This window comes from Leiobunum rupestre, chromosome 4 (genome assembly GCF_980474605.1).
Source record: "Leiobunum rupestre chromosome 4, qqLeiRupe1.1.hap1, whole genome shotgun sequence".
In the NCBI taxonomy this organism is placed as follows: Eukaryota; Metazoa; Arthropoda; class Arachnida; order Opiliones; family Sclerosomatidae; genus Leiobunum; species Leiobunum rupestre.
The window spans coordinates 67,228,816-67,252,054 of NC_143387.1; the positions used below are offsets into that span (position 1 = coordinate 67,228,816).

General features: G+C 36.0%; 1 protein-coding gene across 2 annotated transcripts in view; it reads right to left on the bottom strand.

Annotated features, from left to right (window-relative positions):
* Positions 1-23,239, bottom strand: part of cpx (synaptic transmission protein complexin) — a 287,995-nt gene that overhangs the window by 72,855 nt on the left and 191,901 nt on the right. Inside the window, exon 3 of one of the 2 annotated variants that reach the window (XM_090173971.1) lies at positions 5,759-5,972. In XM_090173971.1, coding sequence (XP_090030097.1) covers positions 5,759-5,813 — 55 coding nt within the window. In that variant the 5' untranslated portion in view covers positions 5,814-5,972. Of the gene's footprint in view, positions 1-5,756; positions 5,973-23,239 lie in introns of both variants that reach the window. The other variant, XM_090173970.1, reaches the window with a different exon arrangement.

Sequence of the window (23,239 nt, forward strand, 5' to 3'; positions counted from 1 at the left end):
GTACAAAAGTTATTTCAAAGTTTAAAAACCTTTCCAGGATTTAAATAATAATATCAGAATTCGCCATAGATCTAGGGTAAAATTAGCATAAAAAAGTGTCAAGATTGAACTGAATTCCCTGACTTTGTACAAATTCTTATGATTCCCTGACCTTTCCCTGACTTTTTTGACCCACTTTTAAATTCCCTGACTTTTACCTGAATTCCCTATTTTCCCTGACGTGTGGCTCATTTTTGTCACCTTATCGACAAGTTCCCATTCCAGTGATGGGCATTTTTTTAAACTCATTCTCAGCTGAGAAACGTCTCATATTAATTTTCTTTGCTGAGCGGTTTTTCATATTCGATCGGTTTTTTAGAGATTAATTTTTGCTCATTTGTCTTACTAATATGCCACATTCTCTCATTAGCTCATTTTTGTCACCTTCATGGGAACTTCCCATTGCAGTGGACTTTTTGAAAAAAGTCATTCTCAACTGACAGACAACTTGTGCTAATTTAAAAAAAAATAACATAACGCTCTCTGAAGATAACATAGCCCTCTCATATTCGATCCGATTATTTACTAAATAATGTTAGATCATCTTATTTCCGGCTCATTCGTCTTATGAAAGTGCAAGGTTTTCTTATTAACTAATTTTTTTCCATAGATTAGAGCCGAGCTCAATTATTTTCTTATAGTTTTGCGTTAAGCTCTTCAGCCATCTCAAATTGTGTTAATATGGTGGTTCTCAATACGTTGTTTATTTCGTAATGCATTTGGTCACCAGATGGCGCCTGCCAAAATTACACAATTTGAAAAGTGGTTGGTAGACTAGTTAGTGGCGTATACCCTTAAAAACGTATTCCCGTTCGTGAAATATATTGAAAACATTTACTATTTTTATCACTAAAATAAAATTACACTGAAATTAAGAAAATGAATTTCTCGCTCCATATTTCACCGAGAGATCAACTCATCTCTAAGATCGGCTCACTAGGTGGTTTCTTTTCGCTTGTTTCGGCATTTCGGAGTATGGTAAGAAGAGTAAGGCTATGACGTAATTTTACTCTGATTCTGTGGTGGCGAATAGTTTTTCCAAAATGGCTGCTTGTGGCCTTTTAAGCGGATAAATTATGGCTAGCAGATGACCAAATCCGATTTACTCCTTTACACCTCCTTTTAAGGAGGAGTAAAAAGAGTAGCCCTAATACTCCGGAACAAGCGAATAGTTTATGGGCCGGAGTAATTATCATACCCGGAACAGGCGAATAAAACGTTTTAGGGTGAAAAGAGTACACTTTTGGTCCGAGAACAGGCGAAAAGAAACCACCTCATTTAAAATCGAATGAGACCCAGATTTTCCTCTTACATAATCAATAGGAATATTCTCGATCATCTCGCAAAAGGTTACTCCACTCCACTGATTAAAATGTACGGCTCATTTTCAAACGCTCAAGCTGGCTCCAAAACGAGCGGAGTGCGCCCAACACTGTCCCACTGCAGCCTCGAACTTCTTACATCGTGCCAAAATTAATTCCATTCGCGCGAAGCCCAGTTTCAGCCCCTCCCTGGTCCGCCGCGAGAGGGAGCCTCCCTTCTATCCGAAATCGATGTGTGGCCCAGAAAACAGTCTCTCTCTATCGGGTACATTCTAAAAATTGCTCCTTTTCCTCGAGTACAAAAGCAAATCGAATCTATATACCAAAATGCCAATAGTTCGTGTAGTCTCAGAGATATATTTATAGAAATGCTAAGAGTCTAGACTAAGCAAAAGAGTATTTACCGGTTTGCGATACGCGTAAGTCTCTAGGCTCTATTAGTCAAAATATGTTTACTTTTCGTATATATCCAGAAAAGGAGGGCTCGATAATGGCTGCTTTTCAAACGAATCGCCATAAATAAATCGGTGTACGAGAACAATTGGGAATTATTTATGCATAGGTATAGATTGAAAGGATTATCAACCTTCCTTCCGTACATACAAAAAATTAACGAATTAATTGATAATATATTCATTGGGCGATGACTTTTAGTAGACTAGAAATAAATATTTTTGTGTATTTGTTCTGCCACGATAGCCAACGTTAGATTTATATAAACTGGTTGCAATTTAAACGATACATCAATTGACGTTAGATTTATCTAAACTGGTTGCAATTTAAACGATACATCAATTGATATGCCTTTCTTTGCACTATAATATTTAGTGTAATTCTGTAACGTACTTTTTTAAAAACTTATGTAGATAAGCAACTCTAAATATTTGGTTTTGAACAAAACATTTTTTGATTATTAATAATAAAATTCTTCGAAATCTGGTTACGATCAAAATGTAGTACATTTTCGCATCAGCAGGAAAACATAATAATAGGAATAGTAATAATCAGCTAGGCTAATCACCCAAGGCCTAAGTCATCAAGCGACCATCATTAAAACGATCTTTATCACGAAATCTTAAAGAATTTTACGCTTCAAAAGTGCTATCAATTGCTATATACTGGCCACTGTTTAATCTTTTAAGGAACGCTTCTTACAATACCGGATCTCTAACTAAGTAATACTAACTACTCACGTGGAAAAGTCGGTAGTAAGGCCCCGGCTTATTTGTAAAGGATAATTACACTTTTGAACCGTGTAACCTATTTTTGGCCAACTGCCCCTGTAGAAGTGTTCAACCAGCAATACGTGGGTGTCCAGGTTGAAGTAGTCTTTCAGTCGCTCTTAGGTGGAAATCATTGACGAAGAAATGTGCTTAGTCTATGATGAAATATTATTCGATTCAGTCGATCGGGGGGCTTAGCTTAGTATTTAAGAATTTCCCCAGAGATTATATACTTATCGAGCTACATTAAAAAAAGTAGAAGATTTCAAGCCCACTATTTAAAAAAAAGGAAAACCAAATACCTTAAGATTTAGAAAGAACGTATTTAGGATATTGAGAGCCTATGAGTCTTCGCTCAAACTATTCGCGGGAATAAATTCTCAAACTATTCGCTCGGTAGCAGGTTCCATTAAGAACCCGAGGCTGAGCTCGTCTGAAATAATTTTTTTGACTAGTCAATACGTGTTTTAGGATGGAATTTCAGACTATTCGTACAACAAGTTCTGAACTGTCCAGGACGTTTTGGTGACGTCATAGCTCAGTCCGAATCAGTTCTTTGGACGGTTCCGGACTTACGAATAGTTTTCACCTAAGCGTTTACAGAATTATGAATGCCCAACAAATTTTAAAATATTTTTTTAACGACTTGAGAATCTACCAACTATGTGGGTAATTATGATGAGTTAACAACATAAATAGTTAAACTCTGCATTTTAAAGTTCCACGAACGTTTATTTCGATAGATGAAAACCATTCTTACGATCGATATAGGTGGCGCTCTACAATTGGTTTCAACGGATTGATTCCATTTGAGAGAGCATGGTTGCCAGTTGTTTCACAAATAAATTCCCTGACTTATTTCGTGTTATGATTTTGTATTTTTAAATCTATATTTTAGTAAAAGTTTCCTATTTGCAACCGAAATTAAATTCCCTGAATTTTAGACAAAGTTTTAAAATTCCCTGACTTTTCCCTGATTTTTAAACCCATATTCAAATTCCCTGACTTTTCCAGGAATTCCAGGTTTTCCAGGTACCGTGGCAACCCGGGAGAGGAGCTTAGGTAGTAGATCATGATCATGTTAGAGTGTCTGAAAATGTTAGACTCTTACGTCCTCGGTAAAACTTAACTGGCTTAAAGGAATTTAAGTGCGCGGGGTCAACGCGGGGTCGTACATTCCGAAGAATATAAGACAATGAAAGAGATCATCCCCTTTTCATCCTCTACCGTATACCATTCCTAATGGATAGTATATTTCTGCGCGGGGCGATTCCCTCCAGCGTGAGATCCCCAAGACACTGAGGGAGGGAGCCAAAAAGATTTGACCGTCGGCTTAAAGTGCAATCGGTTTATTCGAGCGCTAGACGGAAGGCCTAAAAAAGAGAAAGCAATTTTCTAACAATCAAACGCACTTTAGGGCCAGAGAGATCTGGCCAGCGAATGGAAAAATGGGGTTTAAAAGCTAAGATTTCTCTCTTTTCTTGCTCGGGTCCACTTTCCCAGCCTCTCGGATTCTCTACAGCATTATCTCTCGATTCCTTCTATCGGAGGCACAAATTCGATTTTAGTATACGTTTTCGTTTTTGACCGAAAATGATCCAATACCTTTAAATTCGCCACCCCTGCAATCCCTTCACCCCCTCTAAGTCCATCTTTGTTACACCCCCCTCCCTGTTTCTCTTTTTCTAAACAAGATTAAACTTTTTTGAGCAATTGATTCGACCTTCCTAGTTTTGGAAAATATTATTTCGCGTAAAATTGGAAAGTGAATTATTAACTTCTTAAAAAAATTAAATAATATATTTGTAAGCCATAATTTCTCAATTATAATTGTGTTAAATTAATTACTGTATATTAAAATTACAACACACTGCTTATTAAGGGTTGCCACAGTTTTTCACAATCAAATTCGCTGACTTTTCCAGGTTTTCTCTGATCATCTCCGGAGCTTTTCCCCGACTTATTTTGTGCCAAGATATTGTATTTATTAACCTTTATTTTAGAAAAGGTTTCCTATTTGCAACCCAAATTCAATTATCTGACATTTCCCTGATTTTTTGACTAATTTTTAAAATTCCCTTACTTTTCCCTGATTTTTATACCCATATTCAAATTCCCTGACTTTTCCAAGAATTCCAGGTTTTCCAGGTACCCTGGCTACCCTGTTATTAGGAAAAAATTGTCATGTTCTAGTATTTTTGAATATTTGAGAGCGACCAAAACATAATAACAAGAGATAAATCCAGTGGGAAAACAAATTGGAAATCTACTAATGAAATTGACAAAAACTAAAGATTGGTCGATCATTTTTTAAAATAAGTGTCCATAGTATCAATACTAAATGATCCCAAACCTAACCAAAACAAAAATGAAAAATAGTTTCTTACTAACTTTTCTATTATCCATTTGTGTCTAAAGGATTTTATTGCATTTTTTCGTTGGGATTTTTGGATCGGTATATACAAAAATAAGCCTAGCCATTCTTGTCAGCATGTAGCTGGGCCCGGGGCCCCAGTAAAAAGATAATTCCGGGCCCCAATCGAGCTGTTATGACTCTAAATTTTCGAAAAGAAAACCGGTAGGAGGGTATCCCAAACCCGGGCCCTTCAAAGCTGCACGGGCCCCGATAATTTGTACCACATCCTCGTCACCCCTTTCGTCGGGCCTGCCATCTATTGACGCAAAATGCGACGAAGAGACGGTTAAAAAAATTCGCAATAACCGCACTATATATCACGCTTTTTTCCACTCGGACAAAAGTTATTAGGAAGCGTTGAAAGAGTTCGTGGTGCGCCATCTTTTAGCGCCCTCAACGAGATTTCTTTTTTTTGGCGCGACCATTGGCTACGTACGATCCGCTCTGTATATCACGTCGTGAAAACTGGCAATTTTCCCAGATTAGGTCTCCTGGGGATTAGCAATTGATAAGTGTTGGAACGAAGCGCCATCTTTCGGCCGATCATATTCCGGCGGGGAAAAAAGGCCGTCTGCCTGATCTTATTTATTAAAAGAGTCCGCCGTAGAAGGACCACGCGCGCTTGAAAGCAATTCAATGTAGCGTATTACTCAGGCTTACAAAGTTAACGGCATTCGCCGGCTGAGAGGTCGCGCCGACCGGGAAAAAAACACACACTCCAAATAGAAAATAAAAATAGGTTTCGGAAAGTTTAGTACTTTTTACGGCGTTGAGTTTGCTGCCCATCATCTGCTTGGCCACGAACGCCGCCATCTTGCTGCTTCTTTGAAGGACTCGGAGGACACGGAATTCGGAGGCGGTTGCTGTTGTTCGGAGGAGAAGGACTTGTTGTTGTTGTTGTTATGGCTGTTGAAGTAATTGCTTTTTCAGAAGAAAGGCGGATTTCAATAATGGTGATGAAAAGCCCAAAGTCTGCGGAAGACACAATATGGGAAATAGAAGTTCATTAATGGATTGGATGACATTTTAGCTTCATTTGTTTAAATCATAAAATATGTTAATTCAATTTCAATCAGATTTGTTTAGAAATCGAAACAATTGGTTGATTTCAATCAGATCTGTTTAGAAATCGAAACAATTGGTTGATTTCAATCAGATCTGTTTAGAAATCGAAACAATTGGTTGATTTCAATCAGATCTGTTTAGAAATCGAAACAATTGGTTGATTTCAATCAGATCTGTTTAGAAATCGAAACAATTGGTTGATTTCAATCAGATTTGTTTAGAAATCGAAACAATTGGTTGATTTCAATCAGATTTGTTTAGAAATCGAAACAATTGGTTGATTTCAATCATATTTGTTAAGAAAACGAAAAAAAACTACTTGATTTACATCACATTTGTTTAAAAATCGTAAAAAGTTATTTTATTTCATTCTGATTTGTTTAGAAATCGAAAAAAAAACTACTCGATTTCCAACGCATTTGTTTAGAAATCAAAAAATATTTGATTTCAGTCACATTTGTTTAGAAATCATAAAAATATTTGATTTCAATCCCATTTGTTTAGAAATAAAAAAACTACTTGATTTCAATCACATTTGTTTAGAAATCGAAAAAATATTTGATATCAATCACTTTTGTTTAAAAATCAAAATAAAACTACTTGATTTCCATCTCATTTGTTAAGAAATCGAAAAACAATTATTTGATTTCCATCACATTTGTTTATAAATTGAAATAAAATATTGGATTTCATTCAGAGTTGTTCAGAAATCGAAAAACAATTATTTGATTTCATTCGATTTTGTTCAGAAATCGGAAAAAATGAATGGTTTAAATCGTTTTTATTTAAAATACGAAAATCTGTTTATTTGATTTTAAATCAGATTTGTTTCAAAGTCGAAAAAAATGTAGGTAAATCGATTTCAATCGATTTTATGCCAAGGTCATTTAAAATCGGTGAAGCGCGCTTTCAGTTCACCGGCTAAAGCCACAAAGTTCATTTGAAATCGAATTTTAACAAATTGCGCACCTTTCGCTAACCCAGGGCACACGAAGTATTAAATACGTCGTTTGAACAATACTAAAACAGGCGCTATGTATTGGTATGAGTGTTGTCGAAATACAATAATTTGTTACTTGTGTGCCCGCGTGTCTCTCTTTGTATACTCGTACTTATTTCGCCAAATTAGTTTTAATTGTACGTATTTCAATTCAAACAAGTATAAACGCTGCTAGATAAGTAATAGGTTGTCATAACTCTGTCTCTATTTGTAGAGTTGAAAAATTATAATTATCAATATTTTTATTTAAACGCTATAAATCTATTACAACGTGTCACGAAAGCTTGACAGAAATATGGCATCGTCTTGAATTTAAAGCAAGTGTCGGCTCTAGGTGAAGTAGTTCTTTTTTCAACAGATGTCGCTAGCGTCGAAATCAAAACAAGATGCTGAAGCTATATTTTGACTCAAAAGGCGGGACATAAAAGTATGCTTCGCGTTGATTGGCTCGTTTGTAAATTTGTCAATAACTTCAATTATAGTAATTGTTTACAATATATTTTATATGGGTTATATAATTTAGGTTAAAGTTCACTAAGTACAGTAAAAGTGGTCAAAATATAATACTCCATAATAGCTCTCTGACGACGTTATTGTTTCGCTATTTTCAATTTTAGCTTCCGTTCCCATTAATAGATGGCTCCACGCTCTCCACGAAAGTAATTTTTTTCGAAGATTCGGATAGATTCATGGCCATCTCTAATAACAGGGGCCTTTTCATAATACAGGTGGCAATGATAGAGCCGACAGTTGCTTTAAATATTCGAACGGGGAAATTAAAAAGTCTAAAATGTTAACGTGACTCCCGACGTGGTTATTCAAACTTCCAATCTGCTTAACCTCTTTAATACCAAAAATATGGTTTAAATTCTCAATCCAGCGTATACAATTTGTATAATATATACACTTCCGTTATGAAATGTATTTTCAATAAAATAAAAAAATTCCAAATTTCGACATTTCGATCAAATTTTAATTTATAATGAAACCAAACTCCACATCAGCGCGCAGTTCTGTCAAGATAAGTAAAAAAAGCAAAATAATAAAAGCTTGAAATTTCCAAAATCGTGTATACAATACCCCCCGCAGATTCATAGAAAAAGAAATCCAATATATGTTTAGCGCCTCGGAGTAATGCTAGGCGAAAAGATGACGCCTGATCAGATATTTGCATATATGGACAGTAATCCTAACGCGGTCAGAGAGCGTACCAACAGGGGGGGATGAGGGTCATAAAAATAAATTAGCATATCGAAACCAGAGCCCGCGCGGGCAAGAATGCACGGTCAAATTGTGACGGCGATATTCAGAATCTAATCCCAATCAATAGACTAAAAAATGCATTTTTCAATCCCAGAGAGACGCCCGAGATAAAAGCGATTTACAATATATATACATTTTTCATTTCATCCCCCCCCTCCCTTGTTTTTCATTTTTTATCATTTTTTCACGCGGGGCATTTGAATTATTCATGACGGCGCCAAAAGCGAGGAGAAAGTGCTGGCTGACAATGAGCTGTACCTTTTCCCCGCAGTTCGCCGTATCTCTTCTCCCGACTGAATTGAGAGGCTCAGAACGCGCCCAAATACGTCTAGAAAATACACATCAGTCGTATTTAGCTTTAGCTTAACGCGTCCTAGAGTTAGAAGTAGTTAGGGGCTGTTCCCAAATTACGTGACGCCATAAAATCAACTTTTTCGACAATACGCGATGGTGAGTATGGAAATAATTTTTATAATATTATATTATAAAATAACTCTATCAACCTTAAAATTAGCAAATATATTACTTCAAAATTAAGCATTTTTATTTATAATTTTATCTACAGGCTCTAATAGTCTAATATATAAAGATGAGTGTTTGTATATATGTTTGTCCGCTATAGGAATCTACAGTTTTCAACTTAGGTCAACCACATTTGGTATACTATCTCATGGTACCCTGACTGTGGTTTTCGTACGGTTACGGTCGCCAAAACAACTTAAATTGAATTAATTTAATAATTAGATATATCCGTAATGTACAAGATACTACACTTTGATCTTAGCGAAAAGACCAAGTTTCTTAGTTTTTTAGGCATACACACGAAAAAAGTTTAAATTATTGAAATTTTATTTAAAAACCTTCTTCTACAGACACTAGGCCGTATAATAAAAGGTGAATTATTGTGAAATCAACGTATAATTGGTTAATATTGTCATTAACCAGTTCGTTATATTGGGTACGGTGCTATGCGTGGTGACAGTTAATGCAGCGTTCTATTTACGTGTTGAATGTGCCGGAGTTTCGTCCTGGCGCTTTTTCTTTGGTCATACAAACAGACATTTTTTGTCGGGAAATACCGGGTACAACAGCTAGTACTTTTATAAATTAGAAAACCAAGTGCAAGTTACAATAATTGATAATTTAATTTTCGTTATTAGAGTTTTAATACGTTGCCTAACATTTGAGCGACCTTTAAGCGTAGTAAAGCTTGTACAAAACCCCGCCCTCAATGCTGCATTACGCGGCTAGCGAACGACCCCTTAGGCTTAGTAAATAGATTGAAATGGACTGTTTCCCTTCAAGTTCGGGGGCTTCTTAACCTCGCTATAACGTTATCTTTTCCAAGGAAAAGTTGGCCCTTACAAAAACCGCATTTATAAATTTGAGCTTCCCCTCTCGATTTATAAACAGAGAGAAAAGAGCCGATAAGACTTTGGCGGAGAGATTTAAAAGTTTCCAGTCGCTTTGGGATTCGATGGGTGTCCTTTTTATACGGCTTACCACGGAGATAAAACTCATTCGCATTTTATTTACTTAAAGTCCCGCGAGATGTCACCAATATATTTTCAGAGCGATTTTAAACGAACTTCTGGTCGACCCACTTTATAAATCCTCGCGAACCAGACGAATGGGAACCTTACAAAATCGAAACAACGCGCAATATATCGCTTTACTAAAAGTTCAGTTCATTTAGAACTGTTTTGCTTTTACATTAACGAATTACTCTCGAACTAAAATGTAAAAAAATTAAAGTCATTTTCATTCAAAGTTCGAAGTTAAATCTCGTCTACATGAACGAAACACTTGTACGAACCGAAACAGTTATCATTTGTCGGTGGCGTCACCTATCTTTCAAAGAAAATATATTGTTTATAAATATCATCTGCTTATTCTCTGTTCACGCTTAGTGCTCGGAATTGTTTATTCATTATCCACAAATTTTCCGATTTATTTAAAAAAACGTTGGTAAAAAGAATATCATTTTAACTTATTTAATTATGTTTTTTACGCAACCAAGCATTTATTTGAATAAAAGTGGTATTTATTTAAATAATTGTTTGTTTTATTTAAATAATAGGCCTATTTACTTTCGATTATTTAAACACTTTACAATTTTTATTCCACTATTGGTTATTTAAATAAATATTATTTAAATATGGCCGAGCTTATTTTATTCATGGTTAAAAATTAATCGAAATCCGAGCACTATTCACGCTACAAATTTATTTTACCTAAAATATTTCGTATAATCCTAAATTGTTTTTCTACCATCAAACGAATTTAATATTTATAATTAGGGAAAATGGCTTCGTTTGGACTCAATTTTACCAAGAATGTATGCCGGGTGTTTCAAAAGGTTAGGCAAAAATGTTAATTAGTTGTAGGGGGTGAGTTGAGAAGTATGCCTGTTTTTTTGCCATTTTCCTACGATGAGTTAAAAGAGCGCCAGAGAGCTTCAAAGTGTGGCCTACTAGCCCCTGGAAGTAGGCTGCAACAAGCAGCAGGGACTTTAAATACTGTTTAAGTTTACTATTTTACGCTGGTTACCTCGATTTGTTTTTAAAGTCCTTTTTTACCTATCACACGAACCCAAACCTTAATGTTCGCATTCCCCTGCTGCTTGGGTTTGCGCTTGTTGCAGCCTACTTCCAGGGGCTAGTAGGACACACATTGAAGCTCTCTGAAAAAAAAACCGGCATACTTCTCAACTCACCCCCTACAACTCCTTAAACCTTTTGCATAACCTTTTGAAGCACCCTGTATAGTAGTTTAAATATATTGGTTTAGCAGAATGACTATCGGGTTACGTTGATGGCGATAATTACTACTTTTTGATATCAAATTTCTAAATAATGACCTTCAGAAACGAAACAAGTGTTTGTAATAGCCAATTTAACCGTTCCTATTCGATAATTGGTCATTATTTCGCCGAAATAAGTGTCAGTTTTCATTATGAAAGAGTTTTAATTTTCAATAGGCCTTGTTCGTAATCTGAAATTAAATAGCGAAGGAGATTCGACGTCGTCTTTATATTTAACACACAGCACCAAGTTCGTTTGTGGCGTACTCGCGAACTAAGTAATCAGGTCGTTAATTGTTTTAGGTGTCAAGTAGGTATATGGACCCCTTAAGTAGGCTTTCGTGTAAAACTTAAAAGTCCCGAAGTTAAGCTGCAGTTTATATTTGCCATGGCAACCGAAAATGTTTTTGACTACTTAAAAATAAACGTTTACTGTGCTTTTAACAACTTTTAATGGTTCGAAATTTACAAGCATTTTCTATATTTTCCCTTAAAATATTTAATTTTGTGAAAATCCAAACGGTGAGAAAAATCGCCAAATTCATAAAAGTCACCGTCCAGAAGATATAAATCGTTAGCACCGTAAAAACAAAAGTAAATAACAACGTAAAAGTGACATTAAAACTTTTAAATAATATAATTTTACGATCGTAAGACTCTCGGCGGAGTCATTTTTATAGTTTCGAGACTTTAGCGTTACGGTCAAATATTGAGCACAAAAGAGAGTCGTCGAAATCCCGCCTTTCCTTTGGACGCGGGGGGGCGCCACTGCCGGAAAAGGAGCATTCACTTTCGAATAACCGAAACCGATACGTAAAAATCCCTTCGCTCTGTTTTATGAGGGAACTAAGAGGACCCGCGAAAACGAAGAGAGGCGCGAGAAAATGAAGCCTAGCTAACCGCAAATTTCCATTAAAGCCCCGAAATTCGGAGCAGCCCTCGCTAGAATACAGGCTGCGACTTTCGGATCTCGTTCTATAGGACGAGAGGGCCGCGCTTTCTTTCATTTCGAATAGATGGCGCGCGTAACCATAAAAGTCAACGGAGCGAGCCAGAAGCAGATTCTATTCAACCAATCAGCGAAGGAGAAGCGAGGACGGCGGCCGCTGCTTGAGATATTTTTTATTATTTTATTTTAAGAAAGGCTCCGATTCGGCACAAAGAGAAGAAATAGGATGAAGTAGATCGGAGTCTTCCCTAAATTCAGTCATTTGCATTTAAATAGACTTTTTTGCACGCTACTTTTTCATTGTTGACGCCAGCCCGAAGAAGAACACGCTCTCTTTCTCGAACAAACAAACGAAATCTTTTCAAAGACATCCACGCGCGAAAAATTACCAACGGATGGAAATATGGTTCTACAAAAATTCCTAAAGGAAAAAAAATATACGAAACTACAATGCGTAAAAGATAGTTTTCAATCATACTTGTGAAAAACTTCCAACTGCTTTTGAATCGAACCAGAAAACTTTGGGATACTGCGACAACGTCATTAATAATTCCACTATACCAAGCAGGAGTGGCACTTTTTTTTTATCTTTTTCATAAAAATCAAATATTTTTTTATTTAGTTATATCGGTTTTAATTTTATTTTATTGAATTTATGGATTTTTATACAATAAATGGCTCTTTTCCTGTATAATTGACGGATATTTTACTTTTATCAGTTCGCTAATCTTGAATTAAATTAAATCTTAATTAAATTTATTTACTATTTAATATTTTAGTTTGTTCAAATTATCTATATATTTTATTTTTTTTAAATCCTATTTTTTGGCATTTTGTATTCCTTTATTGAGATACATTGTGTAATTTAAACCGTTGATGCTTTGTCTTAGGAGAGTTTACACGGAACCGATAATTCAAGTTTAAATTATATTAACTAGATATTTAAAAAGAATGAAAAACATTTAATTTTAAATTTTGTTTTGAAAACCGTATGTGAACTTAACTATCCTTATACGGTGCTACTGGAATATTCTGTTAAAATAAATTCATTTTTCTTTGTTATATTACAAAGCATTTTGGATCAAAAAGGAAAATTTAATTAATTCTATATCATCATTTATTATTTGGGGATACAATGTTAAAGCAATATCGGAACGTCAAAACGTTATTTTATTACTAAAGCAAACAAATCCTTACAAGTTAACAATTACTACTTAGTTAAAGGAGTAAAACGCGAACAAGTAAAGAGACCAAGAAGTGGGGGAGAAAACTAAGCTTTATTGGGGAAAAATATGCGGTACTTCGGCCGATAGGCCTTCAAGGCGAAAAACTTTATTAGGACTTAGTTAAAGGACGATTAATTTTAGAATCTACCTTGAAATACTGATCATTCTACCTTCCAGGCCCACTACCATTATGTACTACTTAAGCTTCTCCCCTCATTCGAAAACTATCCTCTCTTATTTCAATTTTATAACTCCATCTAGTACCGATACTTTTAATTTCTTCGATACATGTTACCGAAAAATTAAATTGACTATCGTTAATGATTGGAATATTGAATTATTTTTTAAATTGTCAATAACTGTTAAAAGTTAAACCATTACCCGACAGATGGCGATATTATTTAAAATAAAAACTCCACCTTACGTATCTACAACGATCTTACAGACTTTGTATTCAAGCTCGCGAAAAATATCATTGTGTTAATTTCAATGGAACGTTTTCTGTCCAGTCGTTAGTCTTTGCAGGGCCCCCACTCAAATCTTCAAATTTTTTCTAGGAAAAATAGGGTTATATTTCTAAAAATATAGGACTTTATAGGACTATTTTTTCAAATTATAGGATTTTATAGGACTAAATATGCTATTTCATTTACTAACTTTATGCATTTAAAAAACAAAATCTATATTTAGTTAAATAAATCTTTGATTTTCACTTGAAAAATAAAAACTATTTAACCATTTCATCACAAAAATATACTAGTAGCTAACCGTGTTAACAATAACAAAAGTATATACTAGAGTGACTTTGTATAGGAATTTACCCTATAGCTAAATCTAGCAATTTGACAGAGTGGCGCGATTTGAAATGGGCAAAATATCAAAATTATAGGGTTTTATAGGACTTTTTATGGATTTTGATAAAAATATAGGATGTTATAGGACATTTTTGAAAATATAGGATTTTATAGTAATTATAGGACCTCTGGGGGCCCTGTCTTTGGTTAAATAATTACTTCAAAACAGGGTTGTATATTCTTTTGAAACTAGAAGCGGATGTACTTGACAGATAAAATTTTTAACTTCATTGTTTTTGCTACTTTTTACCGTACAATTAATCTACTTTTACTTCAAATTTATTTAAGTTAATAAAAACCACCCATGGACTATAATGCAGTTAAATAACGCCAAAAAGTAGAAAAGTCCATAATAAAAAGGGGGTAAAAAAGCTAAGCCCTCAACAATTTAAAGAAATAATAAAACTTACGAAATACTCCAACCAATAGGCCTTCGAGGATAAGATTAAAACTCGAAACTCGGACCAAATAGATCTTCGAGTTCAAAATAAATTAAAATTGAATTAAAATAGCCAGAATTTCCAGCGGTAGATCGGTTTCGCCTTAATTGGAGCTCAAAGACCTATTGGTTCGAGTATTTCATAAGTTTTATCATTACTTTAAATTTGTTATGGTTTAGCTTTTTTTGCCCCCTTTTTATTAAGGATGATATGGTCTAGGTAGGTTATAGCCATAAATTATTTGGGTGAAAACTCGGAACAACTCCTTCCTCTTTCCACAAAAACTTGTTGAGGTTAACTTCAATAGTGTAGGGAGCTGTTAGCTCGCGTGGCGTGCAGGGCTTACCACCACCCTCCTACGTATTGTAACCCGGCCACTTGAATTAAAGGCAATAAAAGTGGTTAGATGACTAGGGCCTAAGGTGGTGCCTTGGGTATTAGCCTAGCTGATTATTATTATTAAAATCCACCAAAATGAAACGAATCCGTGGGAAAAAAATATCATATTAAATTTGAACGCAGTGTTTGCGTCGAAAACGCGAGATTAACTTTTACAAAAGGAGAAAAACCCAGCGGTTTGTTGGGAATGCTATTCGTCGATCTCTGAATATAATAATATCATGTACGCATAGATGTGGCGCGCCGTATCCAAGGCAACCCCAGGGACCCACGTTCCAACTCGCCACGCGCCTATAACCACTCTCTCTCTCTCTCGTAAATAAACAACTTAGGTATGGCCTTCGCATCGAACCAAAACCCTCGCACGCTCATTGTTTCCCCTTCATTACAATATAGTCGGAATAATAATTGGTGAAAACAATGGGACGCGTATAACTTAAAAGTAGATAATTAAAGGTGGCGTTCGGGTATTTACGAGCGCGATTGTACCGGAGAGACGCTTCTACATTTCTTGTCGAGGTTAACGGTAATAGTTAGTGTTGGCTCGATCGTGTGGCACGCAGGGCTTGCCACCACCCTCCTACGCGTTGTAACCCGGCCACCTGAATTAAAGGCTTCAAAAGTCGCTTGATGACTTAGGCCTAAGGTGGTGCCTTGGCTATTAGCCTAGCTGATTTATGATGATTATGATTATGATTATGTCGAATTAAATTCATTAGTTAAGTAGTTCTTAATGAAAGCTATTTAAAAGACTCTTCGAAATGAAAACTTATATTTTAACATATTTAAATATCGCATTTAATATAATAATATTTATTTCATTTATTTATATAATATTGCAAATGTAACAAAGTTTTTATTTTAGGGTTCGTAGTATTTAATAAGATATAAATTAACAATGGAAAACTGGCTAAGCCTTGTACATAGCAGCAACAGACACAACACCCCACACAAGGAGAGCGCAACCCGTCAAAAGTCGTGGATTTGTTTGTGTACAGTTTTCATTGGTTAGACGCTTTAGCACCTGCTGCCGTCGGAAGGGGAAAATTCGAAAATTGTCTTCCCCCCTGCCCGTAAAACGTTCAGGGTAAAGGCTCGTCCAATGAAATTTGTACGCAACACTGCGTTAGCGTGTTTAAAGGCTAGCTGCGTTCTCCTTGTGTTTGTTGCTCCTAGCTTGTACATACAACTAGGTTTTAAAGTATAATCCACTATTGCACAGTTGAAAAACTTTATTTACGCGCTACGCACGTTTCGATTCGATCGTGCGTAGCGCGTAAATAAAGTTTTCAAACTGTGCAATAGTGGATTTTACTTTAAAAACAAGATATAAATTGTAAAAGAAAACCAAATTAGATTATTCGATTCAGATATTTCTTTGTTGAACTAGCTCGAGTATAAAAAATTATTCTCGATCGAGTTCATAAACAATTAGACTTACTTAAGTTCCTAAAAATTAGACTTACTTAAGTTCATAAAAATTAGACTTACTTAAGTTCATAAAAATTAGACTTACTAAAGTTCCTAAAAATTAGACTTACTAAAGTTCCTAAAAATTAGACTTACTAAAGTTCCTAAAAATTAGACTTACTAAAGTTCATAAAAAATTAGACTTACTAAAGTTCCTAAAAAATTAGACTTACTAAAGTTCCTAAAAAAATATACTCGATCAAGTTCCTAAAAATTAGACTCGATCGAGTTCCTAATAAATTTAATATAATTTTGAATAATGAACATTAGATTTTTGGTTGCCAACGAAATTTATCTCCAACTTTAATTAATTCTTTATAATACGTTTAAAATGAATTTAATAACCTTTCTATTTAGAATTAATTTATTTTTATAACGTTGAAATTAAAGTTGAGCGATATGCAATTTAAACTCTTAAATCGTTTTACGTGTCCACAAACCAACATACGCTAATAAATGTATTATTCCCTACTAAGAAAAATAATTAAGAATAATTTTAAAACGGTGTGTTGCGTAGAAAATAATTGCCAGTGTACATAATTAAAAGTAAATTTCGAAGTTTTCAAGTAGCACCGTCTTTAGGCGAGCTTACGACTTTGCGTCTCTCCACGAAAAACATTCTCCTCTCTGGCGCTTAAGCGCAAAATTAAAGCTTTCCGCTCGGCTAAATAGTGGCTGGCATCTCTCCGTCGAAGCGGACCGAAATACGGGCACGCGAAAAGGTCACCGGGGTCGAGCGCCGCTCATTTAATTGTACCCCCGAGGGAGGGGGCGCCACCAGAAACGCGACAAACCAATTTTTCATTAAAAATGCGCGCAGCGCCTCTGGCGTCCATCGCGGGGGTTACGAGGAGAATCCGGATTTTCCGTACAACGCCGCCGAAAATATGAAATAATCGCGCTCTAATTAAAAACTCTACTACGACCGGAATCGCCGTGGATTAAACGGGCCCGAAATTGTCCGACGAATAATTTCCAGCTCCTTTTTAGAATGTCGCCCGAACAAAATTTCGTGTGACAAGAAATAAATGAAACAGAAATTTTGGGAGGAAGCCTCTATACTTATAATCACCAAAATGTCCCCACGGGCCGAAAGTGATTAATGGCAAATCATCAAGGTAAAAACAAAACCCGTAACCCGCCCTGGGTATTATCGGTTGGCAAGCTTTCGTCAGAAATATTCTTGTTAATGAGTTTAGACCTTACGTAACAATTAATAAGGACTTATACGCTTTTGACATTTCGTAATCCCTCCCACTTCGTTTATTATTATATAATATATCTCATACCAGATCAGTATTTACGTTACTATAGCTGCTTCGTAGAATATTTCAAGATATGGTTTTTAATAATAAGTGGTTAGCACTTTCGCCTCGCAGCAAAGGGAGCACGTGTTCGATCCCAGTTTGTGGGACTGGGTTAAAACATAAAACAACTCCTTCCGCGTTTAGTTTGCAAGTTCTTTTCCTGTCCGTTAAAAGGGTTTTCCTCCGAGTATTTCGGTTTCCCCTTTCCATAGAAACTTGGGGAGGTTTTAAAGCGATAGTTAGGGTAGAGATGCTAGGGTTATAATTATAATAATAATTATTAATATTCCCATCACCCTCCCACGCTTTTAAATTTCCCCTTTATCACTGTTAATAGGGTCTCAGGCCTTTTGAAATGCGGGTTATAAACCTAGCTTATTATTACTATATAATTATTATTATAATTGAAGGGAAAACCGAAGAACTCGGGGGGAAAACCCCTTGAACGAGTGGGGGGAGAACTGGCATTTGAAAACTGCTTCGAGCCAGCGACGGTACACGTGTCCGTTTTATAGTGTTGATCCGTACTTCTCTCCTACGATAGATTCTTCTATGTATTTCTGGTAATAGTCACTCATTATAGTAACATACACCAGCGTTCCTTGTATGATTATTTCGTATAGCGAAGCTATTTGAGGTTCAACTTCAATGCCTTTATTTATCCTAGATGGCGCAAAATTAAAATGTTTCTGTGGGAACGTATTAAATAGTTTCAAATATTTATATATATATATATATATATATATATATATCTCTCTCTCTCTCTCTTTTATAAGCAACTACTTTATGTAAAAAAATTAAACTCAGGAAAAATTTCACCGTAAAACACGAAAAAATTAATTTTCGTGTTTTAAACTTTAAAATATATCCGTTTCGGACTGCTGACGCCATCTGGTAAGACTTGAGGTATTTAGTAATTCACCTTTAATGACATTACTTTTATGAAAGGATTTTCTCCTTTGTTAAATGTAAATTGTTCTATGGAGCGGACACAGTTTTACCAACAAATAAGAGATATTTTTAATGCCAGGTTAGTTACTTAGTTAGTTGGGAAGCGAAGATAATAGGGTTTTCTATAAAGTACGGGAGGTCACGTGTAAATGTTTTTTCTACGTTACTAGCTATAGCTATTGAAAATAAATCTGGGAAATCTTTAATAATTCGTAAAACAAATTGTAAATTGTGGCTTCGACAAAAATCCGAAAAATCTTTAATGGACATAAATCATAAAATAACTGAATCAAAAGAAATCTTTAAGAATCGAAGAAAATCTTTGGCAATCGGAAATCAGGTGTAAAATTTATATTTTTTAATAATAATTATTATATTAAGAGATCGACGAATAGCATTCCCAACAAAATGCGGGTTTTTTCTCCTTTTGTAAAAGTTAATCTCGCGTTTTCGACGCAAACACTGCGTTCAAATTTAATATGATATATTTTTTTTCCCACGGATTCGTTTCATTTTTGTTGATTTTAATAATAATAATCAGCTCGGCTAATACCCAAGGCACCACCTTAGACCTAATTCATCGAGCGACTTTTAAAGCCATTAATTCAGGTGGCCGGGTTACATTGCGTAGGAGGGTGGTGGCAAGCCCTTGAAGCCACACGAGCCAACAGCACCCTAAAACTCAATATAAGTTCTTAATGGGATACCGAAGAACTCGGGGGGAAACCCCTTTAACCAGTGGGGGAGATAACTCGCAAACTCAAAGTAAAAGGAGTAGCTCCCATTTTTCACCCAGTGCCACAAGCTGGGATCGAACCCAGCTCCTCTTGCTGCGAAGCGAAAGCGCTAACCCCTCCGCCACCAGTATTTAAGTGACTAACCTTTCGATGGGTCGGGAGCGTCGCTAAAAATTATCTCAATATAATAATTATCCTTCAGTATAAATAAAATGATTGTCGACATAAAATAAATAAATAAAATGCTCGAATAATGTAACATTTGAACTGATTTCACACGGTCAACGGTTTCACCTATAAAATAAATCTTCAAAGGTGATGCAAAAATTGGCCTAAGGAATATTCCTAAGAAAGGCGGCGATTATAATAAGAAAGACAAATCCAAGGAAGACAATGCGCCTAATTAGAGTGTAAGGAACTTTCAGCGAGCTAACAAGGACCAAAAAATATTTCTTCGGCTGGTCGAAAGAGTTAGTTCAACTCGGCCCAATTATTTTATCCCAAAAATAATTCGATTCTATACCCCCGTCGACTTAGGGCCGTGTTTAAGATAGACGTATTAGGCGTCGCATTTGGAAACAAAGAGCGAAAAATTCACACTAGATGGAGCTAATTAAAGGGCGCAATGTTCGCCTACCCCCTAAACCCCCCCTTTCATTACCGGAATGGAATTCGAAATTCGGACTGACGAGTGAAACCGGCGGAAAACACGAATGAAGGCTAATAAGCGTAAGAAAACACCTGCCCAGCGCCCCCTAATTAGCGAGCGCACGCCCTCTGGTGAGCGAAACGAGAACTGCCAATTTCATCCCGGAGCTATATGACTTCGAGAGCATCCATTGACCCTGACCATTTCCAAAGGGGTACGACCACCCTCATTTAAACCCTTTTTTTCGCGTAACCGCCACGAAGAACCAATAAGAAAGTACTACCATAAGTTTATAAAATATTGCGGAAGTGGGTCAAGGGTTAGTTAATAAAAAGAATTTCACGATAAAAATATGTAGTTTTTTAAAATAGGAAAGAAATGGTTAACTTTTATTCCTCTAAATAATCCATAAAACTGCATTAGTTATTAATTATTGAATACTAAAAATTTACTTTAATTTACACTAACTTAAATTTGTTACGTATCGAAACTACCAAGTTTAGGCCGTGTTTTTAAAATGCCCTTGATCATAAACTTGTATAAAAATGCAGTAATAGTCTTTTCAGAAATCGAGTTTAGTAAGCCACAATTAACTTTTTATACTGAAATACGTATGAAAAATAAACTCTGGTTTGAATATTAGTTTAACTGATATCGGCAGATCATCGAGGAAAGCCTGAATTCCTCCTCGTAAACTTTGGTTAATTAAACCGGATTTTTTTAACGGATTTTAGGACAACGAAGCAAAATAGGGACTTCCACTAATTTCGCGGTGATTTCCACTAATTTCTCCGTAATTTCCATTAATTTCTCGGTAATTTCCACTAATCCCACAGTTATTTCCACTAATCCCGCAGTTATTTCCACTAATTTATCGGTAATTTCCACTAATCCAGCAGTGATTTCCACTAATTTCTCCGTAATTACCACTAATTCCTCGGTAATTTCCACTAATTTATCCGTTATTTCCACTAATTTATCCGTAATTACCACTAATTCCTCGTTAATTTCCACTAATTTATCCGTAATTTCCACTAATCCCGCAGTTATTTCCACTAATTTATCCGTAATTTCCACTAATTTCTCGGTAATTTCCACTAATTCCTTATAACAAATCGGTGATTTCCAGTGATTTTCTTAAGCCATTGCCAGTAATTTCGCGGTCATTTCCACTGATTTCTTATAATCTATCGGTGATTTCCGAGAGGTAAGTCACTCTCGGATGATCTGTACATCGAGTTCACGGAGTGACCAACCAATTGGTGATTTCCCGAGAGGTCGGACATTTACCAAAATCCCGTACACTTTGTCTAAAATCGCAAAATCTTTTAACTCCGTCTATAGTAAATGAACATTGAAATCCCAAAATCACTTCAAAAAGTAATGATAAAATCGCCAAAATCTCTACGAAATCCCGAAATCCCGTACAAAATAATGGCAAGTGTCCGACCCCTCGTGATTTCCCCGTGATTACTTATGATTTGTACACCCGATTACGTCCTGCATTCAGCAAATTGCTCATAGTCCACTAAAAATGAATGGTCATTCAAAAAAAGGCTTCCAATAAACAATTTCCTCCGTAGCAAAAGAAAAGGAACCAATACACTAAAGTGAAAAGTAATTATAAACTTCTGATACTAGCGAAATTCCATTACACGCGTTAGCCGTATGGGGCGTCAATAAAAGCTTTTGCCTGTGCCAAACGGAAACTAGTAAATTGTAAGGCCAATGGCGTGGTATAATGGGGCGTTTGGGAATCCATGGGAATTCTCTCCGCAAATGAGTCCGACCTAGTTTCTCCAAAATGTATGTCCGTATTACGTCATCCTGGCATTTGTCGCGGCGACCGAAACTCCGCAACGCCGAGAGTTCAGCGAGACGATTAATTTTAAACGGCGGAGGTCCAAAGTTCGTATACTTTCGGCGAAGGAGCGCGGGGGGAGGAAGAAACCAAGGGGGGGGGGACCCCATCGGAAAATATTGACAATTAGGCGGCGCTGCAGTCGGAATTAATGCGTTTTTAAGTTCACGGGGAAGCTTTAACTTTTAATGCTTTTAACGGGTTTCGAGATGGCGCCGCTAACTCTCCCGAGGAATAACTAGCCGAGTGTAAGTTATATACGAGCGCCACCTCGAGGGGGTTCGAATCTAACGGAAGGGGGCGAGAAGAGCTTCAAGCCAGAAAACTCAATTTGCTACTTAGGGATAATTTAAGGGTGCCAGTGTCTAGACTAGACCCAGAAAACACGATTTCAATTTTAGGAGCGGAAGCTTGAGATTGGACAGTGATTCCTTCTCGAAACCCGAAATAAAATTTCAACTACTCACTTTTAATGCGTTTTGTAAAATTCCTGATAATCAAATCAACCAGGAATGGCTTCGGAGTCTTTAAGAAAACAGTCAACTTTTATAATTAAAGGCCGACTACATAGTTATTCGGTTTACACTGTATTTCACTGGAAGCTGGCTCGCTGCGAGACACATGTGCTTTGCAAGCAGCCGACTACCAGTGAGAAACAGAGTAAACCGAATAAATATGTAGTCGGCCTTTAAATGAAATCTACGTTAAATTCTAATGATGGGTACGAATCTATACATAGTAAATAGATTACCGATTATACCGGAATTTATCGGTTAGCGTCGAAATTACCCATTTTTAACGATTCACCAAAACGAACTAGTCTTTTTTTTTTGGATCAACGGGGAAAAACTAATGCTAAGGAGTTTTACCGATTAACCGATCAATTTACGGATTTTTACCGTTTAACTGGGAAAACTTACCGATAACGATTTTAGCAAATAATCGAAAAACTTACCGATACCGATTTTAGCAAATAATCGAAAAACTTACCGATACCGATTTTAGCAAATAATCGAAAAACTTACCGATACCGATTTTAGCAAAGAATCGGAAAACTTACCGATACCGATTTAAGCAAATAATCGAAAAACTTACCGATACCGATTTTAGCAAATAATCGAAAAACTTACCGATACCGATTTTAGCAAAGAATCGGAAAACTTACCGATACCGATTTAAGCAAATAATCGGAAAACTTACCGATACCGATTTTAGCAAATAATCGAAAACCTTACCGATACCGATTTTAGCAAATAATCGGAAAA